Source organism: Phoxinus phoxinus (assembly GCF_949152265.1).
Source record: "Phoxinus phoxinus genome assembly, chromosome: 7".
Taxonomy (NCBI): domain Eukaryota; kingdom Metazoa; phylum Chordata; class Actinopteri; order Cypriniformes; family Leuciscidae; genus Phoxinus; species Phoxinus phoxinus.
The window spans coordinates 24,165,330-24,185,808 of record NC_136882.1 but is presented as its reverse complement, the minus strand read 5'-3'; the positions used below and the strand labels follow the sequence as shown (position 1 = coordinate 24,185,808).

The 20,479-nt window shown below is 42.1% G+C and overlaps 1 protein-coding gene across 1 annotated transcript; it reads left to right on the top strand.

The window, feature by feature from the left end:
* Window positions 1-211: 211 nt before the first annotated feature.
* On the top strand, window positions 212-11,303 carry tbccd1 (TBCC domain containing 1). Its single transcript, XM_079619593.1, has 7 exons — window positions 212-586; window positions 1,621-1,952; window positions 2,031-2,192; window positions 4,129-4,495; window positions 8,087-8,273; window positions 9,029-9,532; window positions 10,225-11,303. The coding sequence occupies exons 2-7, from the start codon at window positions 1,623-1,625 to the stop codon at window positions 10,445-10,447; spliced, it is 1,773 nt and encodes a 590-aa protein (XP_079475719.1). The 5' UTR covers window positions 212-586; window positions 1,621-1,622; the 3' UTR covers window positions 10,448-11,303.
* Window positions 11,304-20,479: the final 9,176 nt, after the last annotated feature.

Below are 20,479 nucleotides of genomic sequence, written 5' to 3'. Positions count from 1 at the left end.
TTGTTTATTAAACTAAATTGACTAACTTTTATTTTGAAATCTGGAGAAGGAATCTGTTCAGTGTTTGATAACCATGCTCAATAATACCAAATAATTGTATTTTAAAATCCTTACGCGTTTCTAGAAAAAAAGTATGACTTTGTAAAATTATGTTTGTATGTATATTGTACATCATATGACTTTTATATTGAAATGAGGCCGGGCTCCAAATATAACTATTTGTGTGACGTCACTTTGTGACGCAGACATGGCAACCGCTCTGGAACAGTTTTTCTGTTTTATCGATGTTTGTTTTCTTAGAAATAATATTGCTGTAGAGACGTTACATGTTCATTAGGCTTGAAGTACTTTATTATTCTAAAATGATGGTTTGGTGATTGTCTGGACATCTAACAATGGTGGAGTGAATAAAAAGAAGAAAACAATGAAGTTTTGAGCGGCACAGCAGTTCAGCGTGGATAGAATTTTAAAGCGTTTCAGTTTAAATATAGATTTAGATACCGGTATTTATGTCTATGCATATTTTAACCCATGAAAAAAAGAGGACCACCATTTGAAGCCGTAAAACGTTAACGTAGATGTTCAGGTAAGGAGAGTGAAAGCTAAGTCCATTACCAATGTGTGTTGGTGTAACTTAGTTTTGAAAAATATGTGGTTAAACTGTGGTCATAAAGTTGTTGTTTTTATTAATATTGATACATGTGCTGGAACGTTTTAACTAAATGTTGATTTATGGGGCATTTGGGGCCTTTCAAACCATTTTTTTCTCCATTGTATATAAGTTAACGTTACATAGAAAATTATAATTTAATTAAGAATAAATTGAATTTTGCTTTAACGTTACAGCTGAGTGCATTTGACATGGGCTAATAAAACACTTCAATCACAATAGAATTGATAAAAGATCAAAAGAGAATCCATAGCCTGTATTATACAATTGTTAAAGGTAATAATGGGAAAGTTTCCTATTCATAAAATGAAAGGATATTACTCAAAACCAAATATTTCGCACTTTACATTATTTTAGGCTATATTGTAATGGTTTACACAAGTGTAAACTCATTTTAAAAAGGTGATTAGAACAATGTTGTGATTACAACATTGTAAGCAAATAGGCCTAGCCTATACTTTACAGAGATCTGTAGATCTGTCTCAGAGTGGTTAGATAGGCTATATGGTGACATTCCTACCTTGACTTTTTTTGATTTGTATTGTTACTGTCTCTAACCTTCCTTGACCATCTCTTAACATTCAGACATTATTTTAGGCTATATTGTAATGGTTTACACAAGTGTAAACTAATTTTAAAAAGGTGATTAGAACAATGTTGTGATTACAACATTGTAAGCAAATAGGCCTATACTTTACAGAGATCTGTAGATCTGTCTCAGAGTGGTTAGATAGGCTATATGGTGACATTCCTACCTTGACTTTTTTTATTTATATTGTTACTGTCTCTAACCTTCCTTGACCATCTCTTAACATTCAGATTATTATTGCTTTTAACACATTATGCAATTTGCCAGTACATTATCACTCATGCAAGTACATTATCACTGCCACTTTAATGGTGATTTTGGCCCAGCTCATTTATTTCAACAAATCTGTTTTCTTCTTTAGAAATGGACAAATACACAGCATGTGTATGGCCTCGTCTGGAGCCCTTTATGATCGGGGTGCTTCCCGCCACACCTCCAAGCAAATTCAGCATGCATTATCTGCGCAAGATGGCCAGTTACGTCCGGACACGGGATGGCTGTTTCCCCAGGCTCGGCTGGCACATGTGGCGACACATCGCTTGTGGCAAACTGCAGTTGGCAGAGGAGCTTGCCTGGCTGTATTTTGAAACTTTTGATCTGTTAATGCCTTGTTCTGCAGAGCAGAGATTAGAGTGGGCAGAAGCTCTATCTCAAAGCCACAGTCCTAAGGAACTTGACAGACAGCGTTGTAAGGTAATAACAAAATGTTGTAGTGCTGTTAGACAGAATTGCAGATATGCTGTACTAATGCTTTTCTCTTTGTCTTCCTAGCTGTCAGTAAACACTCTGCAGTTTCTACTCTTCCTGTATCTACAGCAGCTGAACCGAATCTCTCTCCGCACATCACTGATCGGGGAAGAGTGGCCAAGTCCGAGATCACGATCTCCCTCTTCCTCATCTGAAAGAGAGACCAAAATAAGCTCCCAAAATAAGGTGTGTGTGGGTGAATCTTATGAAAACATGAGTCATATTTCACCATTAATAAAAAGAATGAAAATCTTATTTTATTAAGTTAAGTTTATTAAGTACTTATTTTATCTGCATTAAGTTGTTGTTTGTATTGACATTATTTTCATGACCTATTCAATACAATAATCCAGTGGTTTGTGTGTACTGTGTTCACTACCATTTAAAAGTTTGGTTTCAGTTTTTTTATTAACTTTTATTCAGCAAGGGTGCATTAAATTGATCAAAAGTGACAGTAAAGAACGACTTTTATGTTGTTAGAAAATATTATTTATCAAAGAATACTGAAAAACAGTAGCACAGTTGATGGTAAGAAATATTTCTTGAGCACCAAATCAACATATTAGAATGATTTCTGAAGGATCATGAGACACTGAAGACTGGAGTAATGATGCTGAAAATTCAGCTTTCCCATCAAAGGAATAAATTACTATAAGTCATATTTTAACATATTAAAATAGAAAGGAGGTATTTAAAAACAACTTATTTTCAGAAACATAATAAAAATGTATTTACGCGACCTTAAACCTCTGAATAGTGTATGTACAAATAGTTAACAAATGTATATGTAAGAGATAATGTATAGCGAGGCGGTTGTTACGAAGGTTTCACTTACTGATGGTGGACATTTGCCATACAGTTACTGTTTTTTTTGAAATAGGGGTTATTCACCGTCTCCCCTAAATTTAGATAGGTGGGCAAATGCATTTTTGTCTCAGTGCATGCATTGTCTTAGTCTGGCAGTGCCACCGCTATCTTAACTATATTGGGGTGAAGCACAGGCGAAGCACTGCTACTTGGGCGCAGAGATATCACGCGTGGTGATTGGTTCAGGTGTTGCGTGATATCTCTGCACCCAAGTAGCAGTGATTCGCCTGTGCTTCACCCCAATATAATTCCAAGTCAATATCTGCCTAGGAAATTGCTATTTGTTCTCGTTGTGAATACGCAGGCCACAAGAAGTAATTAGGTTGTTTTTTGTTGTTGTTTTATTGGATCACTTTTACTAACGACATGCTATCCGGCAACAAAGGATTCTATTCATTTTGCTAAACTAAGCTGGCAGCGCTACCAGACTAAGACAATGAATGCACTGAGACAAAAATGCTTTTGCCCACCTATCTAAATGTCGGGGAGAGACGGTGAATAACCCCTATTTCAAAAAACGGTGGCGTGTTCCTTTAATGCAGTTATTAGAGAGAGAGAGATTAAGCGTGTCAATTATCTTAGTCTGTGTTCGGCAGCAGCGTCTTAACTGTAAGTTTATCTGCTCCAATAACAGAGTTGTTATTACCTCGCTTGTGAGAAATGTCATGTAGCTTTTTTATTTTTAACCTATTTTACTGATTTATTTGTCAGAGCAGCGCTGACAACACGTTTCTGTGCGAGTGTGGCTATGTATGTGCGCTTGAGTGAGAGAGAGAGCAAGAGAAAGAGTATATTTATTTGCTTAGTCATTGTGGATTTGAATTATTTTGCTGTAGTAATCTGTAAGGACCTTTCAAATAACTGAAATAATTTGGCGATATATGATATGGAACTGTAATGTGGTAAAGACCTGCCTGGAACTACTTAAGCCATGCGTTTCCCTGAAAATAATTGCACAACTTAAAACGTTCGTCAACTAATCGGATTCAAGCATTCAACAGCCCTGTAGTATAAAATATATATATATATATATATATTTTTTTTTTTCATAAAATTTTAATTTGGAGGATGTGCTTAATTGTCATGAAAATAATATTAGATAATTTGAATATTAAAAAACATTAATCATATTTATTTACGGTAATTTAATTTTTAAAAAAAATTGGTGTAAGGCTTGTGTATAGAGAGCATTCCACCTGCATAATTTTTGTTTATTTTTTGCATAATAGTTAATTTATTAATTCTGTTTTACCAGAACTGGGATGACCAGGCTCATCTTACTTTCATCCAGACACACTTGGCTGAGCTCTTGGAGTTGCTAGTTGAGCCAGGCCAGCTGAGCAGTTCAGGACAGGTTCTGCGTGACAGCCAGCTCACTTCAGAGGCCATAGAGAGCCTCAGTCTGCTGCTGGAAGGTTCTGTGACCCACAGCCATACGGTGCACCCAATCCACAAGCTCCTTAGCCGCTCAGCATTGCAGACTCAGGCGGGATTCTCCAAACTCAGCCGCACTTACTCTCTGCAGCAGTTCCAGGGGTTTCTGCATCAGGCTCTCTGCCTCAACCCCTTCGGTGTCTCCACCTTCTCACAGTCTGGCAAGAAACTGGCATGGTCCATGCAAGGTAAACTGGAAGTTATCATCAAGGAAATTAAAGGGCCCCTATTATGATATTTTAAAGTTTCCTAATGTTGTTTTAGAGTCTCCTACAACAGGTTTACATGCATCAAAGGTCAAAAAGCTATTTCATTTTCTCATAATATACATTTGCACATCACCACATTTTCAATGATTCTCAAACGACTCGCCAAATGAATCAATCTCTCTAAATCCATCCTTTCCGCGAGCTACTCTGCTCTGATTGGCCAGACAGCTCAGTCTGTTGTGATTGGTTTACTGCGTACAGCACGTGTCGAAAAGAAAAACTCCCATTGCCATAACAACGACAGCTCTGCATGTCCTGAGGCTTCCTACACCTTAAACTAAACACAGTAACGAACAATGACATCGATTTTACCATATCAATCCGAGCGCGAGTCCGATGATGAAACACTAGAAGAACTAGGCAACTAGTTATTTAACCCGAACCTCCATCGCAAGGACGTTTCAGTGATTCACTACTCCATTTGAGGTACATTATGAGATGTTGCAATTCCTCACCATCAGCATTAACAAGTGCATGTCCATCAACTGATTATTTTACTTGTACTAATTTATTTACAGAGTATGTTTCTAATATATTGCGGTGAACACGTGGAAACTGTATCAATAACAGTGCATGTATGCATACGTTAGCCGAGCTCTAGCATGAATGACTGATGTAACATAAACATTGGTAAAACAAATCTTGCTCCATGCTTAATCTTTCCTCAAGTAGTGAGAACGACAGACAATCTGTATTAATAGACAGAGTTTTATGTAATAGTGGCCCACAGCTGATTAGCAGAAGTATTTCAGTAAGACAGTGATAACTAGAGTTAGCCAGTTAGCAGGAGACCTACACAATGTAAAACTCAAACTAGTATTTTGAACACCGTCTTTCAAGAGCAAGCGGTTTGCGAATCCTGCATTGAACTCCGATATTTGAGAAGCAGTCTTCAGTAAAATGAAGTTAAAAGGAAAAGTTTACAATTATACTGCTGTAGTATCATGGTAAAGATTAATTTTAACCACAGATTCTTCACAAGCTCGTCCATGTCTTACCATCACATTGTAGAGCACAGCGTCCTCGACATGATGCTGTCCAGTATCAACAGGAATCAGCTGCCGGTTTAAGTTTTCATGGTGTCTGCGCGTGCAATAAGTGGGCGGGCTAATGTTACATCTTGACGTCACGACAAAACGACTTATGACTATTTTGAAAAACAATTAATTTCATTGACTCAGAGTCGACTCTTACTTTTGAAAGACAATAACTTTATATATGGTGCACTTTCAGATTTAAAACTTTGCAGGATGTTTTCATTCACATAGAGCTATGTTACACACTACATGAAAGGTAATTTTCAAAAATCCATAATAGGGGCCCTTTAAGTTGTAGGTGTTATTTTATCTTAAAATTTCCAAATCAAACGTTCTTTAGGAATGTTTGTGGTATAGTTTCATTTAAATTGTATATGAATGGAAGCACACATTTTTTTAATTGCAAAGTTGTTCACACAGAAATTCTGTACAGTAGCAAAACAAAAACAGCCTGTTTAATAAAATGACTTGAGGGAGAGTGAAAAATTGTAAATTCCAAAACTGCAAAAACCTTGACTAATATTAGAGATGCACCGATCGACTGGCCAGGGACTGGAATCGGACGATTTTCTGCATAATCGGCCGTTTTGTTGCCAGCGGCACAGGCAATAACGTCAGCTGCACGTTCTCGCTCTCCTCTCTCCGACGGCAAAGTGACACACACCCGCCTCCTTTCACTCACTCGCCTCATTCGCTCCGGTTAAATAGTGCTTGTATTGTGCATAATTTTACCAATTCCCACAGGTTTTACGCTCTCACCAAAAGCGTGTCCGTGCACCTCTTATCTATATAAGTGGAGCGCACATAAAGCTACCTCTTGTGAGTCACAAGTACCAAACTGAGTGGCTTACTACGCTTAAACGGTCAAATACACACATAAATATGTAAAAATGCCCATCTTGGTGAGTATTCAGTTAAACGAAGATAACGCAAGTTGTGTAACAGTATATTGGTTCGCTCTTAAAGTGACAGCAGTCTAATATTCCTGCTGTCTGTCAGGTTAAAGGGATGGTAAAGTATGATTTCACTTTTCTAACTTTAGTTAGTGTTTAATGTTGCTGTTTGAGCATAAACAACATCTGCAAAGTTACAATGCTCAAAGTTCAAAGCAAAGGAAGATATTTGCTTTTAAAGAAAAGGACTACAACAAACGGCTGGTAGAGACTACGTAACATTCCTCCCGGGTTAGTGACCTCACTACACCAACCCTAAAATGTACATAAACCCCGCCCCCCGGGAACACGCAGTCCACTTTGAGAAGAGGGAGAGTTGTTGTAGTCGAGCACATTTGTGAGTCAGCTCAAACTTTAGCATCCATCTTTTCACATGCAATAGAAAGTCACTCTGTGTGCATCTCACAACAGTTCCTATACGAGCGATTTATAGATTACCATGATAGAATTTCCTAATTGAAGATATTTAACTCCACATCAGCAACATAAATTCATCAACTAACCATTCAGAGACGTCCTGTTGCATTCTACATGTTGTTACTTCTTCTTGAGTTTCTCCATCTTTGTCTGACTTTAATTAACATTAAATTCAGAACAGTTTCTGTCATTTTAGTGTGTCTGCGTGAGGTAATCGCAGCTGCTAACACACGAGCTCTTGAAACCCCGCCCTCTGCAACAGCTCATTTGCATTTAAAGGGCCAGGCACAAAACGGTGCATTTTTGCAGACTCAAAAAGTGACAAATTTAACATGCTATGTAAAAATATCTGTGGGGTATTTTGTGCTAAAACTTCACACACACACTCTGGGGACATCAAAGATTTATTTTACATCTTATGAAAAGGGCATTTTACCACCCCTTTAATAAAAGAACAAAAGACAAAGAAAATCACTCTCTGCTCTTGACTGAATAGCTTTTGCAACTAATTGTAAACATTAATCTGTCTTTAATTTTTACAATGAGGACTATCCATTGTTGATTATTTTTAAATTTCTGTAGTATCTTACCTGAATATACTATACCCACCTGAAAAACGTAATAACAGAATATTGGGTGAACTGACCCTTTAATTACTCACCCTCATGTTGTTCCAAACCCTTAATTTGTGTTCCGAAGATGAATTAACTTCTTACTGGTTTGGAACAACATTAGGGTGAGTAATTAATGAAACAATTTTCATTCTGGGGTGAACTAACCCTGTAAATCCATGTTTATATCAAATCTCTCTTTATTCTATTGCATTTATTTGTGCTTTTATTTGAATTTAGTTTTTGTTCTTGTTTTATTACCGTACTGTAGGCCTATTTGTTTTATGAAAATAACATTTTTCATTTAAGAAAAGTAGATTTTTGTTTGTATATGCTGTCAATTATAGTACTTTGAAAGAGAATTGGCAAATATTCGATATTGGCAGGTCACTCTTACAAAAGAAAACGTATTATGACTTTAGCTTGAATTGATGGATGGTTTACCTGATTACCGGTAGTAGCATCATTAACTCTTCATATTTTGTTTTGTAGTTGAGGGCACCTTGAAGAAAGCCAAAATATTCAGAAACACCCACATGGCTCCTCCAGGAAGTCGACTGGTGCTCATGTCGCACGTTTGCAAACAGACATTGGCCAAAGACTCTGAAAAGCTGAATGATGCCAACATCAAACTCCACCGCTGCAGTGAGGCTTTCATCTACCTTCTCTCTCCTCTGCGGTGAGGAATCACTTTACTAGAATAAAATAAATGCTTTATTTTTGTCAATTGGGTATCAAAAGCTCTTTTTTTGTACGTTCCATGATAGAAGATTCTCTCTATCAGTCTATTATATTATTGCATAATATTCTACATTTATATAATTATATATTTTATTTTGTAATAATTATAATTATTAGTTCACTGTCTATACTGTTAACATTTGTGTATACATTCATTGTATTTATTTTTTAACTAAATTTTGTTTTTACCTTTCAGCACAGATTTGCTCCAATATATTTATTGTATTTGTTATGTTTTTGTTTTTTACAAAGATTAACCCTAGTTCAAGTCTTGCATTATTAATTTGGATGTGAAATTTTAATTTAAGTTCTTAATAAGCACCTGGGCAATACGTTTGTCATTATTGTCATTTTAAGACCATTTGCAGTATCTTATAGCTCCTTTTAAATATGGTTATTCACTTGTTTGCCATGTCAGGCCTTAGATGCTGACATGGAATAAAACATCCTAATAAAAAAGTAAAATAATCGTGCACTAGTCAATGTGCACCACACTAATTAAAAAATCAGTTGTTGGATGACTAGTCAACCATCCTGTCATATTTATAATAATAGCAGCAATAGATAAATCATTTCCTTAGCAGGACTTGCAGTCAAAATAAATGCTGATCAATATTCTGCTGTCACTTAGTCATTTTTGTTGTGTTTGTTTATTAGTCAACATCCGTGCAAAACCAAGTCTTTATCTTGCAGGTCTGTGACCTTGGATAAGTGCAGAAACAGTACAGTGGTCCTCGGCCCGGTGGGGACCAGCGTCCACATTCAGAGCTGTGAGAACGTTCGTGTGGTGTGTGTGGCTGGCCATCTGACTATAGGCGGCTCCTTTCACTGCACAATCCATGCCCTCACCCCCACTCGACCCCTTCTCCTTCCTGGAAATGTGTCTCTCACTCTGGGCCCCTTCCACACACATTACCCTACTTTAGAGGACCACATGGCTAGTGTAGGGCTAGCTGTGGTTCCCAATTTATGGGACCAGCCACTGCTGTTCGGAGCAGAGGGTTCCACTTCAGTTGCAGGCTGCTACCACATCCAGCCCCCCTCTGAGTTTTATCCGCTGGTGATACCCTTCCAAATGGAGGGGGATAACTGTGAGTTCCCTTGGGACCTGCCGGCAGACTACCAGAAGGCTGTGGAGGGCAGAGAGAAGGCGATAGAGGACTGGCAGAAGACTGTGAAGGAAGCACACTTGAACAAGTGAGTCCACTTTTCTGTTCCTTTTAAGGCTGCATTTTAATGCTTTCTAGATCTGTGGCATCACGCTAGTCGCTGTTATTGTCGACTGTATTCTTTTTTTTGTGTGTGTTTCATGACAAAAGATTATTTTGGTTTATTATAACAAAATATATTACATTGTCTTTATGTATTTTATCTTTATTATTACTGGTATATTAATATACATTATTATTATTATTTTATTTTTCGATTAAAATAACTAGCTTTGTTGATTTTAATGCTTTCTAGATCTGTCACATTGTGGCGTCTATTTATCATCCATCTTATATGTTTTAATAAAGTATGTGTTTGCATTTGTATTGTATAATATTTATTATCATTTTTTTAGGGGGGGATTCAAAATTCTATAGAATTTTCCCTCAGATCGACAGACAGACAGATGCATGCTATTTGGGGTTATACTAAAGACACATTTTCTATATAATAATAGGCATGTATAGGTATTTCTAATAGGCATATATAAAAGTTATTAATGTTAGTGGATTTTTTATATTTTACAAAGATTAATCGTAATTCAAGATAAGTCCTAGCATTATTATAATTATTTAATCGAACATAAAATTTTACTGTAACTCCATAATAATAACCTGGGCAATAAATTTGTTCTTTTGCGACATTCAGTAGTGATGCATTGTGTGTTTGCTTTCGTAAAGGGTTCAGAGGCGGCAGTTTCAGGTCTTAGTGGAGCAGAAGTTTCATGAGTGGTTGCTCGAGACGGGACAAAGACAAGAGCTAGACAGTCTTCTTCCTTCTGCCCTCACCTCCTCCACCTCTTTGGACCACTGGCCTTCAAGCCACGCTTCCAACTCTGGACTAAATGTGCTGAAAGATCAACCACCTGAACAAGCAATTGGACAGGCGCCAACAGTTTGCTAAGAGAGCTGCTAAACAATCAAAACCCTCACTTTCCAAAAACTGATTCTCTTCCGGTACAAAGGCTGTCAAAAACAATCCATGTATATAAACAATGCTGTATTTAGACAAGGACATTGTGTCCTTTTACACTGTTGACGTCTAGTGAAATCTATGCTGGATTAGTTTGTAGAGTTGCTGTAGTGTGTATTATTGCTGCAGGTGTCTAATAGTTTAAGCATAATGTTACTTATTGTTATGAGACATTAGTCATTCCAGAGCTTGATATGTATAAAATATCACCAGAAGAGAGTCGTTATTACTGCCCTCATATGAATTTAGAGAGAACAGGGAATAAGATGTATGTAGTCATGTACTGTAGAAATAGACAAATGTGTTCAACGTATTTGGTACGTGGTGTTACCGAGTTTGCAGCTATTGTCTCCTGAAATCTCACGGCCAGTATGAATGTGTCCAATTCTCTTTTTTTTGTGTATGTATGTTCACAATGCCTTACACTGTAATTGCACTATTACTGTATCTTCACAATACAGATTCCAACAATGCTGTCACTTAAAATGTCTCTTGGATGTATTCATGTCTTAAGTGAACATTTGAAATATGTTTAAACAAGCGTTTTATTTATACGAACAATACAGTTTATTAAAGGTAATATGGTTTGGGTGTTAAATAAACATGACCTATAGTTTATCGCTGATTTTTCTTACATGTATTGTTCCTATTATTTATCAAACTGATGCTGGGCAAGCTCCATGCACATAAAGGTTAGAATCAAAATCTTTTTAAACAACTACATCATATCATCGAATCCGTTGCGGTGTCCGTGCCATTGTCTGTGCCAGTGTCCGGTCTCCGTGCTGGTGTCCATGCCGGTGCCAGTGTCCGTGCCGGTGTTCGTGTCCGGTCTCCGTGCCGGTTTATTTTTTTTTGCCGTCTGATTCTGTTCCCCCCATGTTTCTATTAATTGACCCAGATAGCCAAGTGCGGGTGTCTGTGCCTGAGCCGGTGTCTGTGTCCGTGCCGATGGCCCTGACGGTGTTCCTTCTGGTGTCTGTGCCGGAGTCAGTGCCGGTACCCCTGTCAGCTGATTTTTTATTTATTTTTTCATCGGATTCACAGGCTTCTCAGTGATGGTCGGGTGATGGTTACACCTGCGAAGCTGAACCAGGATTTGTCACCTTTCCTCTTCTCAGCACCACTGATCTTGGCTTGGCTGGTTTGAAATGCATCCGTACCCACTCCATTAGCTTTTCAAGACCCTTTAGAATCCACCGGCAGTCTGGGACTGATTTTGTGGTGACCGTGAGGTCGTCCATAAATGCTCTGATCGGTGGCTGACGTCTTCGTCTTGGGCCCTCTTCACTCTGGTTCAGCAGACTTTGTGAGCGTATTCATGGCCAGGGAGAACAGAATTACGGAAATGGTACAGCCCGTAATAATTCCGAATCTCGATCTTGTGCCAGCCTGATGTCACTGCTCCGAAAGAGGTGTACTCATCCTGAAATTGTTGTAATGGTTAAATGGCTTAGCTCCCAAGTACTTGAGCGAGCTCTTAACGCATTATAGTCCATAATCGTCTATTGCGATCTCAAAATTCTGGCCAGTCGATAATACCTAGAATATTAAACTCAACTGCAGGCGATAGATCCTTTTCCTATTTAGCACCAAAGCTCTGGAACAGTCTTCCTAACATTGTCTGGGAAGCAGACACGCTCTGTCAGTTTAAATCTAGACTAAAAACGCATCTCTTTTACCTGACATTCATATTAGTCTAGATGGAAATAGGAGTCCACGAGCACCCCCCGGCTTTTTATATGACACCTGATTTTTTTTTTATCCTTAAAGTGTCTATTTTCAAAGGCTTCATTTTTAACCCTTTGCTGCACCTGACCGGAACCCGAAAAATCTAAAAAATATATAGAAAGTGGCATAACATTTGAAATAAACAACATACAGAGATAAATTAACACATTTTCCCGTACAATTATGACCCCAGGAATTTAATGGAATGGTTAATTTTGACAATTGAGAACAAATTGACCCTATTTCTGGACAAAAATAGCAAAAAAATGGCCAAAGATGTGTAGAGGATCAACAATTTTTTCATTTTCTCAAGCGCATAGAGTGATTTTTTTTTTCCACAACCTGTCATTTCTTTATCATTCAAGTGTCTATTTTAAGATTAAATTGGATACCAAGCTGAAATAATGTCCAAAATGCTTTATTTTTAACCCTTTGCACCAAACCTGAAAAATCTAAATATGATATTAAGTGGCATAGCTTTTGATGTAACCCCAGGGAAATTTGTTATTTGTTATATTTTACAAATATTAAATTTGTTATAGAACACAAAGCAACCCCAACAACCGCGAGCAAAGCCATAGGACAGAGAGAAAAGAACCCGGAAGGAGGCAGATGGTCAAATGGCCAAAAGCCAACGAAGGTGCGGTCTGGCAGAAGCTGGACAAGGACCTTAGCCTTATCCTGGAGCACTCATTGCGTGGCCAGGTGGAAACCAAGCTGAACCGTTTCGGAGACATCCTGTATGATGAATGCATAGGCATATTCGGAGCAACTGCTGGAAAGCGGAGAGCTTGCCCAGTGCAGAAGGGGAGGAGGGAGAGTGAGATCGAGCAGTTGGTGAAGAGGCGGCGTCAACTCCGAAAACAGTGGAGGAAGGCTTGCAGAGAGGAGAAGGAGGGCCTGAAACTACTGTGGGACGAGGTGAGAAAAGAGCTTGCCGGCCTACGGAAGCGCAGAAGGCGGAAGAAGAAAGAGAGGAGTAACTTCTTTAAAAATCCCTTCAAGCATGCCAGACAGCTGCTAGAGGATAAGAGAAGCGGAAAGCTTGAGATCACCAAGTCTGAGCTGGAGAGCTATATAAAGGAGCAGTATAGTGACCCAGCGAAGTCAACTCCGCTGGGATCCCCTGGGTATGTGCCTCGCCCAGCTCCTCCGACCTCCCTCTTTGATGCTGCCCTCCCCAAACTCAGCGAGGTAACAGAGGTCCGGAAGGCAAGATCAGCCTCAGCCCCAGGCCCGAACGGGATACCATACAAGCTGTACAAGTACTGCCCAGGGGTCTTGAGACACCTCTGGAAGCTGCTGAGAGTGGCCTGGAAAAACCAAGTCATCCCGTCAGAGTGGCAGAGAGCTGTCACAGTTTTCATCCCAAAGGAGCAGAACTCCAGAATGATCGGCCAGTTTAGGAGTATCGCCCTCCTGAATGTCGAAGGGAAGATGATCTTCTCCATCCTGGCCAGGAGGTTGACAAGCTACCTCACAGGAAACGGGTACATTGATACCAGCTGCCAGAAGGCAGGTGTGCCAGGCTTCCCAGGGTGTGTGGAACACTGCAGTAATATGGGAGCAGATCCAAAGGGCGAAAAGAGAGAGAGGTGACCTGCACGTAGTGTGGCTCGACCTTGCTAACGCATACGGGTCAGTCCCTCACCAATTCATCGAGTTCGCCTTGGACTTCTTCCATGTACCAATCGGTATAAGAACCCTGGTGGCCAAGTACTTTGGAGACCTCCAGATGTGCTGCACCCACCAGGACTTCACAACAGGCTGGCAACAGCTGGAAGTAGGCATTGCCATGGGATGCTCAATCTCGCCCATCTTGTTCGTCACAGCCTTTGAGATCATCCTCATAGGGGCTAGGAAGATGGTCGGAGGAGTGAAACTGCCGTTAGAAGATGGATACCTGCCCCGAGCCCGACGGGACCCGCCGGTACAGATGTTCGGACAGATATTTAGAAATTATGTTCGGGTTCGGGTCGGGCTCGGTCACATCAGTGCGATAAGGCATTGAACATTTTTTTATTTAAAACAGCTTATTATGTAGGTAGCCAATGTGCCTGATGCTTTCACTTGATGCAAACGATCTTTTTCGTGATTGAAATACATGTAAAATACATGTAAAATATTACCATAACATCTGTCTTCCTGTGTGCGGACATTTGTTTATGTAGCCGTGACAACGAAACGCGTGCATAATGTGCGCACGCCTGTGTTAAGAGCGCTTGTTGCTCCGCGCGCTGATGCGCTCATCCTGTTGACATTTCCGAATGCCTTCCAACAGTTGCTTAATAAAAGCGGCTTTCCACACAAACAAACGTACAATTGTCATTAGTATGAGAAAAAAATGGGATTTTAACTGCCGGTCTCGGGTCGGGCTCGGACATAAATATATTTATGCCTGTCGGGCTCGGGTCGGGTTCGGTTACTGCTCTGTCGGACGCGGGCCGGGCTCGGACAGAAAAATTCAGCCCGATCAGCACTCTAACTGCCGTCAGGACAAAGGCTACCAGCAGTTAGAGGTTACATGGAGGATATCACCACCATACTCCGGACAGCAGCATGTACAACAAGGCTGCTGAAGAGGATCGACGAGCTTGTGGGCTGGGCGAGGATGAAGATCAAACCATCCAAGTCACGCAGTTTGTCGATCAAGAAAGGAGTCAGAAATGACAACACCATCTTTGTCGCAGGTGGTGAGAATATCCCATTGCTGACAGATCAACCGGTTCGTAGCCTGGGTCGTACCTACACAGCAGAGCTCTCAGACAGGCAGATGGGGGAGACGGTGAGGAACCAGCTCGCAGATGGCCTGTCCAAGATCAACCAAAGCCAACTCCCTGGAAAGTTCAAAGTTTGGTGTTACCAGGCAATACTGTACCAAAGGGTGATGTGGCCACTGAAGATGAGCGAAATCCCCTCGTCAGTGGTAAACAAGATGGACGGGCTGGCAAACTCGTTCATCAGGAAGTGGCTGGGACTACCAAGATGCTTCTCAGAGGTAGGCCTCTTCGGGAGGAACACGCTACAACTACCACTGCGATCCATCAGCGTGGGATACAAGCAAGAGAAGGCTCGGCTGGTGCTGGAGCTGAGGGAAACCACTGACCAGCTGGTGAAAGCAGCAGGCACCCAGATAAAAACGGGAAGAAAGTGGAAAGCCCAAGAAGAGGTCGACATGGCAATCGGCAGGCTGAAGCACCGCGAGGTGGTCGGCAGAGTTCAGGAGGGTCGGGCAGGCCTTGGGAGGGGCGATATTCCCTTGTTCTGGTCAAAGGCTTCCAAAGAAGACCGAAAAGCCTTGGTGGTGGCGGAAGTGGCAAGAGCTGAGTATGAACGCCTTAACATCAAAGCGGTGTCCCAGGGCCAGCAAGGACGTTGGACGGCATGGGAAGGTCTCACTGACAGGTCCATGTCATGGTCCGACCTATGGAAGATCCCCCAAGCTAGGCTTAGCTTCCTGATCAGAGCAACCTATGACACCTTGCCTTGTCCCCGAAACCTCCATCAATGGTTTGGTGCCGAAGAGATCTGTTCCCTTTGTAATACCAGCAACACAAGCCTCCAGCACATCCTGTCGGGCTGCACGACAGCATTGTCCCAAGGCCGCTACAGGTGGCGACATGACCAAGTACTGAAGAAGCTGGCAGAGGTGTTAGAGTCATGCAGAACAGCAGACCTTCCGCTCGAGGATGACATTCCATCCAATTCGCGAGGGCTGGAGAGAGTGTCAGTCCCTCCCCGCCAGAGAGATATAGCAAGGCTCCTTTCACCGGGAAGTCAGTGGACCATGAGGGTCGACTTGGGAAAGCAGCTCCAGTTCCCCAGGGAGATAGTGGAAACATCCCTGCGGCCAGACCTCGTCATGTGGTCAGAGGCGTGCAAGACCGTCCTCCTTGTGGAACTCACTGTACCATGGGAGGGAGGTGTGGAGGCTGCGTATGAGCGGAAGCGAGCCAAGTACTCAGATCTGGCGGCAGAGAGTAGGGAGGCGGGCTGGAAAGCCGTTATCTGCCCTATGGAAGTGGGGTGTAGAGGCTTTGTAGGTTCCTCATCCGCTCGCCTACTCCGCGACATGGGATGCACAGGACCGAGGCATCGGAAAGCCATGAAAGAGTTGGCAGAGGAGGCAGCTTCTGGCTGTGGCTAAGGAGGAAGGAGAAGAGTTGGGGGGCAAACACCTAGGGCATCAGCAGGGGGTGGCAGGGAGAGATCCCTGCCATCGCTCCGCCACCACGAGGCGTACTGGGGTTAAAGGAGCGAAACGTCGATGAGTGGTGGTCCCCAGCTGATGACCCGTTCAGGCCCACGGAAGTGTTCAGTGAGGTGTCACGGCACACCAGTTCAAAAGGCACTGGAGGAGGTGCGTCAGGCAGTGATGTCCTGCAGGAAAACCATCACCTGTATTGATATACAACATCTTGACAATCTATGGTCAAAAACAGCAAAAAAAAAAGCTCATTTGACAACGTTTTTATTATACTGATAGCAGCCTGAAATGGGGTTTATTTTAACCTTTTACTGCACTTATCCTGAATCGGAGAAATTGAAAATAGCTTTACTTTTGAAGTAAACAAAACAAATTAACTAAAAAATTAATAAAAAAATACAGAAAAAATTCCAAAAAGGTCCAAAAAGTTGACTGAGCATTAACTGCCAGTTTTTAAATGTTGGGGCTTTGCAGTTGGCAGTTGGTTTGCAAGCGAGAAGCTATCATATCTACACTGTATCCGAAATATGAGACTCGGTGAAGCAGCCAGTTCACCATACCACATGATGGATATTTGTGAACAGATACCATTAACATTAGAGAACTTGCCTTTGGATACAATTGGTACCAAAACTGCTATAAAAGCTTTACAGGGAAAATAGATTGTTTACAAGTGTCAAAGGCTTCTACATCTGGTGAATCATCATAGTTGAAAAAGGACTCTCGGCGCCATGTCAAATATCTGGCAATTCAATCTGAAGGAGCTCCAAGAAGGTGTTCCTTCTTGTTTCCCAATTAGTGCATTTTCTGTGACAAAGCAAAATCCAAGTTCAAGGGCAAGACTGAAGAGCTTACAAAGTTTCAGAGTTGGAAACACAAGGAAAAATAGACACATTGGGTCTATTCGGCGAAGCTGTAAGCACGGTCATCGATAGATTGCAGAAGGCAAAGAAACAATCAGCGGCGTACCAGAAGTTTCTTCCTCGCTGATCTAATGTCCCAGAGACTGCTGGGATTAAACAGGAGTAGTCTCTGCCATCTACGAGCTCCTCGCAGCACACTCGCCACTTGGGCTCCTCCACAAATGGGGGAGCCTAGGTGGCGGTCGCAGTCGAAGCCGGTTAGAGGCAGGCAAGATAAAAAAGGCTTCGACAAAGAAGAAGTCCTGATGCCGAGGCTATCAGGCTTCTGAGGGTTGTCCCCTCCGGGGAGACACGGGTTCGAGAATCCGTGTCTCCTCAGCGCCCTCTGGGGGGCGACTCTCTGAGGAGGGTCGCAGCGCTGCCAGTTTGGTTGTTCCCTGCCGGTTCGCTGCTTCAGGGCGCCGAGGTGCCTGCACATCTCAACGATCTTCCGAGGGGGGTAGTAGAACGGTCAGTTTGGTTGTTCCCTGCCGGTTCGCCGCTTCAGGGCGACCACATCCAGAAGCCTCGAGAGACTGGTTCCCTTAGTAAATTTTCTGGCAGCGTGGAAGCTACTGCCAAATATTTCTCATTGGGTCCTGCATATAATAGAAAAGGGTTACAGAATTCAGTTCGGTTCTCATCCACCCAGATTTCTAGGGGTCCTCCCTACAGTGATGGACCCCGAGCAGGCTCTGGTTATGGAGCAGGAAGTACAGACTCTTCTAAAAAAAAAGGGGGCTATAGAAAGGGATCCTCCTCCCATCAGGGAGTCAGGGTTTTACAGCCGGTACTTCATTGTTCCAAAAAAGGATGGGGGGTTGCGTCCTACTCTAGATCTGCACCAACTAAACCACAGGGTTCTCAAGTTCAAGAAACTCAAGTTCAAGATGCTTACACTCAAACAGATCGTGTAACAGATTCAGTCCGAGGACTGCTTTGTCACGATAGACTTAAAGGAAGTTTACTTCCATGTATCCATCCATCCTCATCACAGGAATTTCCTGAGGTTCGCTTTCGGGGGCGAAGCGTACCATTATCGGGTTCTTCTGTTCGGCCTAGGTTTATCACCCCACACTTTCACAAAATGCGTGGATGCAGCTCTGGCTCCCCTGAGACTCCAGGGCATCCGCATGTTGAATTATATCGAAGATTGGTTGATTTGAGCTCAATCCGAGCAGATGCAGTTCGGCATCAAGATGTCTTTCTGTCTCACATGAAGATGCTGGGGTTGAGGCTCAACGCCAAGAAGAGTGTGCATCTTCCAGTCTCATACCCCTTTTCCACCAAGGCAGAGCTGGTGCTGGTTCGGAGCCAGAGCCTAGTTTCAAATCGGTTCTTTGTTTTTCCACCGTCAAAGCACCAGCTCCGAACCAGTAAAACTGGTTCTTAAGTAGCACCAAATCATTGCAGGGTCTAGAACGGAGCCAAGTAAGAACCGTTTGCGTCAGGGGCTGGGGGCGGGGTTACCGTGACCAACAAGACGAATAGAAACTTGTGACCGCCATTTTTAAATAGCAGCTAGTCGAGCTAATAGCAGCTCGATTATAATATCCGTCTATGTAAGTTACGGCGAGCTGCACGAACGTGTTGGATTCCGATGTATTTTTGCAATCCCATGAGGATCCATAGTATTGCAACGTCCGTTATTGTTGATGGCTTGTTCGAGATGCATCGGAGCGGCGCGGACCGATCAGAGCTCCGGGAGTGTTTGGAGAGCATACGACTCCTTGTGCTTTTGATCGCTTTAGCAGTGCTTTAATGTCACGCGGCGATCGGTCTGCGAGAAGCCGAACCATCTCGAACAAGCCTGGTGTGTTTTTGTTTGGCGCTGCCGCGCTAGCGTTGCTGGGCAACATGAGATGTATACATAGTGACGTAAGATCTGGCTCTGTTTTGGCTCTCTAGCCTGTGGAAAGGCAAACCGGTTCTTAGAAGAATCGTCAGTAGAACCAACTCCGAACCAACTCTAGCTCTAGCTCTGAACCAGCACCTGGTTCTTGTTGGTGGAAAAGGGGTATCAGAGGACCACTTTTCTAGGTGTGGTATGGGATTAATGCTGAGGCAGAATACAGTAACTTCCGAAAAAGGGTCAAAGGTCAAATTTGAGTTAAAACATTTTTGTAGATAGGTAAATACAGGTATACACTGCAAAATGTGAAAAATACAATGTTATACCTATAACTAAATTGTCAGGACATTAAGTTAACTTTAAAGTAATTTTTCTCAGTTTCACACTCTGGTGAGTTAAGGTCTTTTGCCTTAGTAGGGCAGAATGGCTGCCTTTAAGGCTTTATTATCGTGGGTTCCCCTCCATGACATCTGTGATGCGGCAGGCTGGTCCTCACCACATACATTTGTTAGATTTTATGATTTGGATCTTGGCTCCACTCCAGGGTCAAGGGTGCTTGCTTCTTAGTGTGCGCAATGACTTCACACAGAACAGGCATTTGCTATTATGGCGTCATGGGTATGGTGTTCCCACCGCGCCTCGATGCAGCTCGAGTAACGTATGTAACCCTGGTTCCCTGAGAGGGAACAAGACTCTGCGTCGCCCTGCCATACTCCCTGCATGCCTGTGATCGACTTGCTTGGCCTTCGGTCCGTTTTCAGGTATGCTTTATAGTTTCCTGGTCGGTGACGTCACCTGCCTATGACGTCTCGTCTTTCCGTTGGACTGATTATACACGTGCTTCACGACGCAATCACGCAGGGGTGTTCCCACCGCGTCTCGACACAGCATCTTGTTCCCTCTCAGGGAACCAGGGTTACATGTATAACCTGAGACGTTTCAAATACTTACTGAAATTGTTCAAAAAGAGAGAGCAGTGGGAGATGGCGATCTGCAGGTACCAACCGACGGCAGACCAACTGCCAACTGCAAAGCCCCAACATTTCAAAACTGGCAGTTTATGCTTAGTCAACTTTTTGGACCTTTTTGGAATTTTTTCTGTTGTTTATTTTTTATTTTTTTAGTTCATTTGCTTTGTTTTGTACTTTGGAGTTTTTGCCTTTTTTTTGCGATATGAAAATATGGGATATAATAAAGTCTCTGAGCTGAGACTGGAACTTGTGTCACCTAAAAATCATCCGCTCTTAATGTCAGTGCACTGAACACTAGTC

Bases quoted from the DNA above. Each gene is read 5' to 3' on its own strand.
- tbccd1 (XM_079619593.1), top strand. From the start codon at position 1,623: ATGGACAAATACACAGCATGTGTATGGCCTCGTCTGGAGCCCTTTATG. The intron at 1,953-2,030 runs GTAATAACAAAA...TTGTCTTCCTAG, and splicing joins TTGACAGACAGCGTTGTAAG to CTGTCAGTAAACACTCTGCA. The intron at 2,193-4,128 runs GTGTGTGTGGGT...CTGTTTTACCAG, and splicing joins AAATAAGCTCCCAAAATAAG to AACTGGGATGACCAGGCTCA.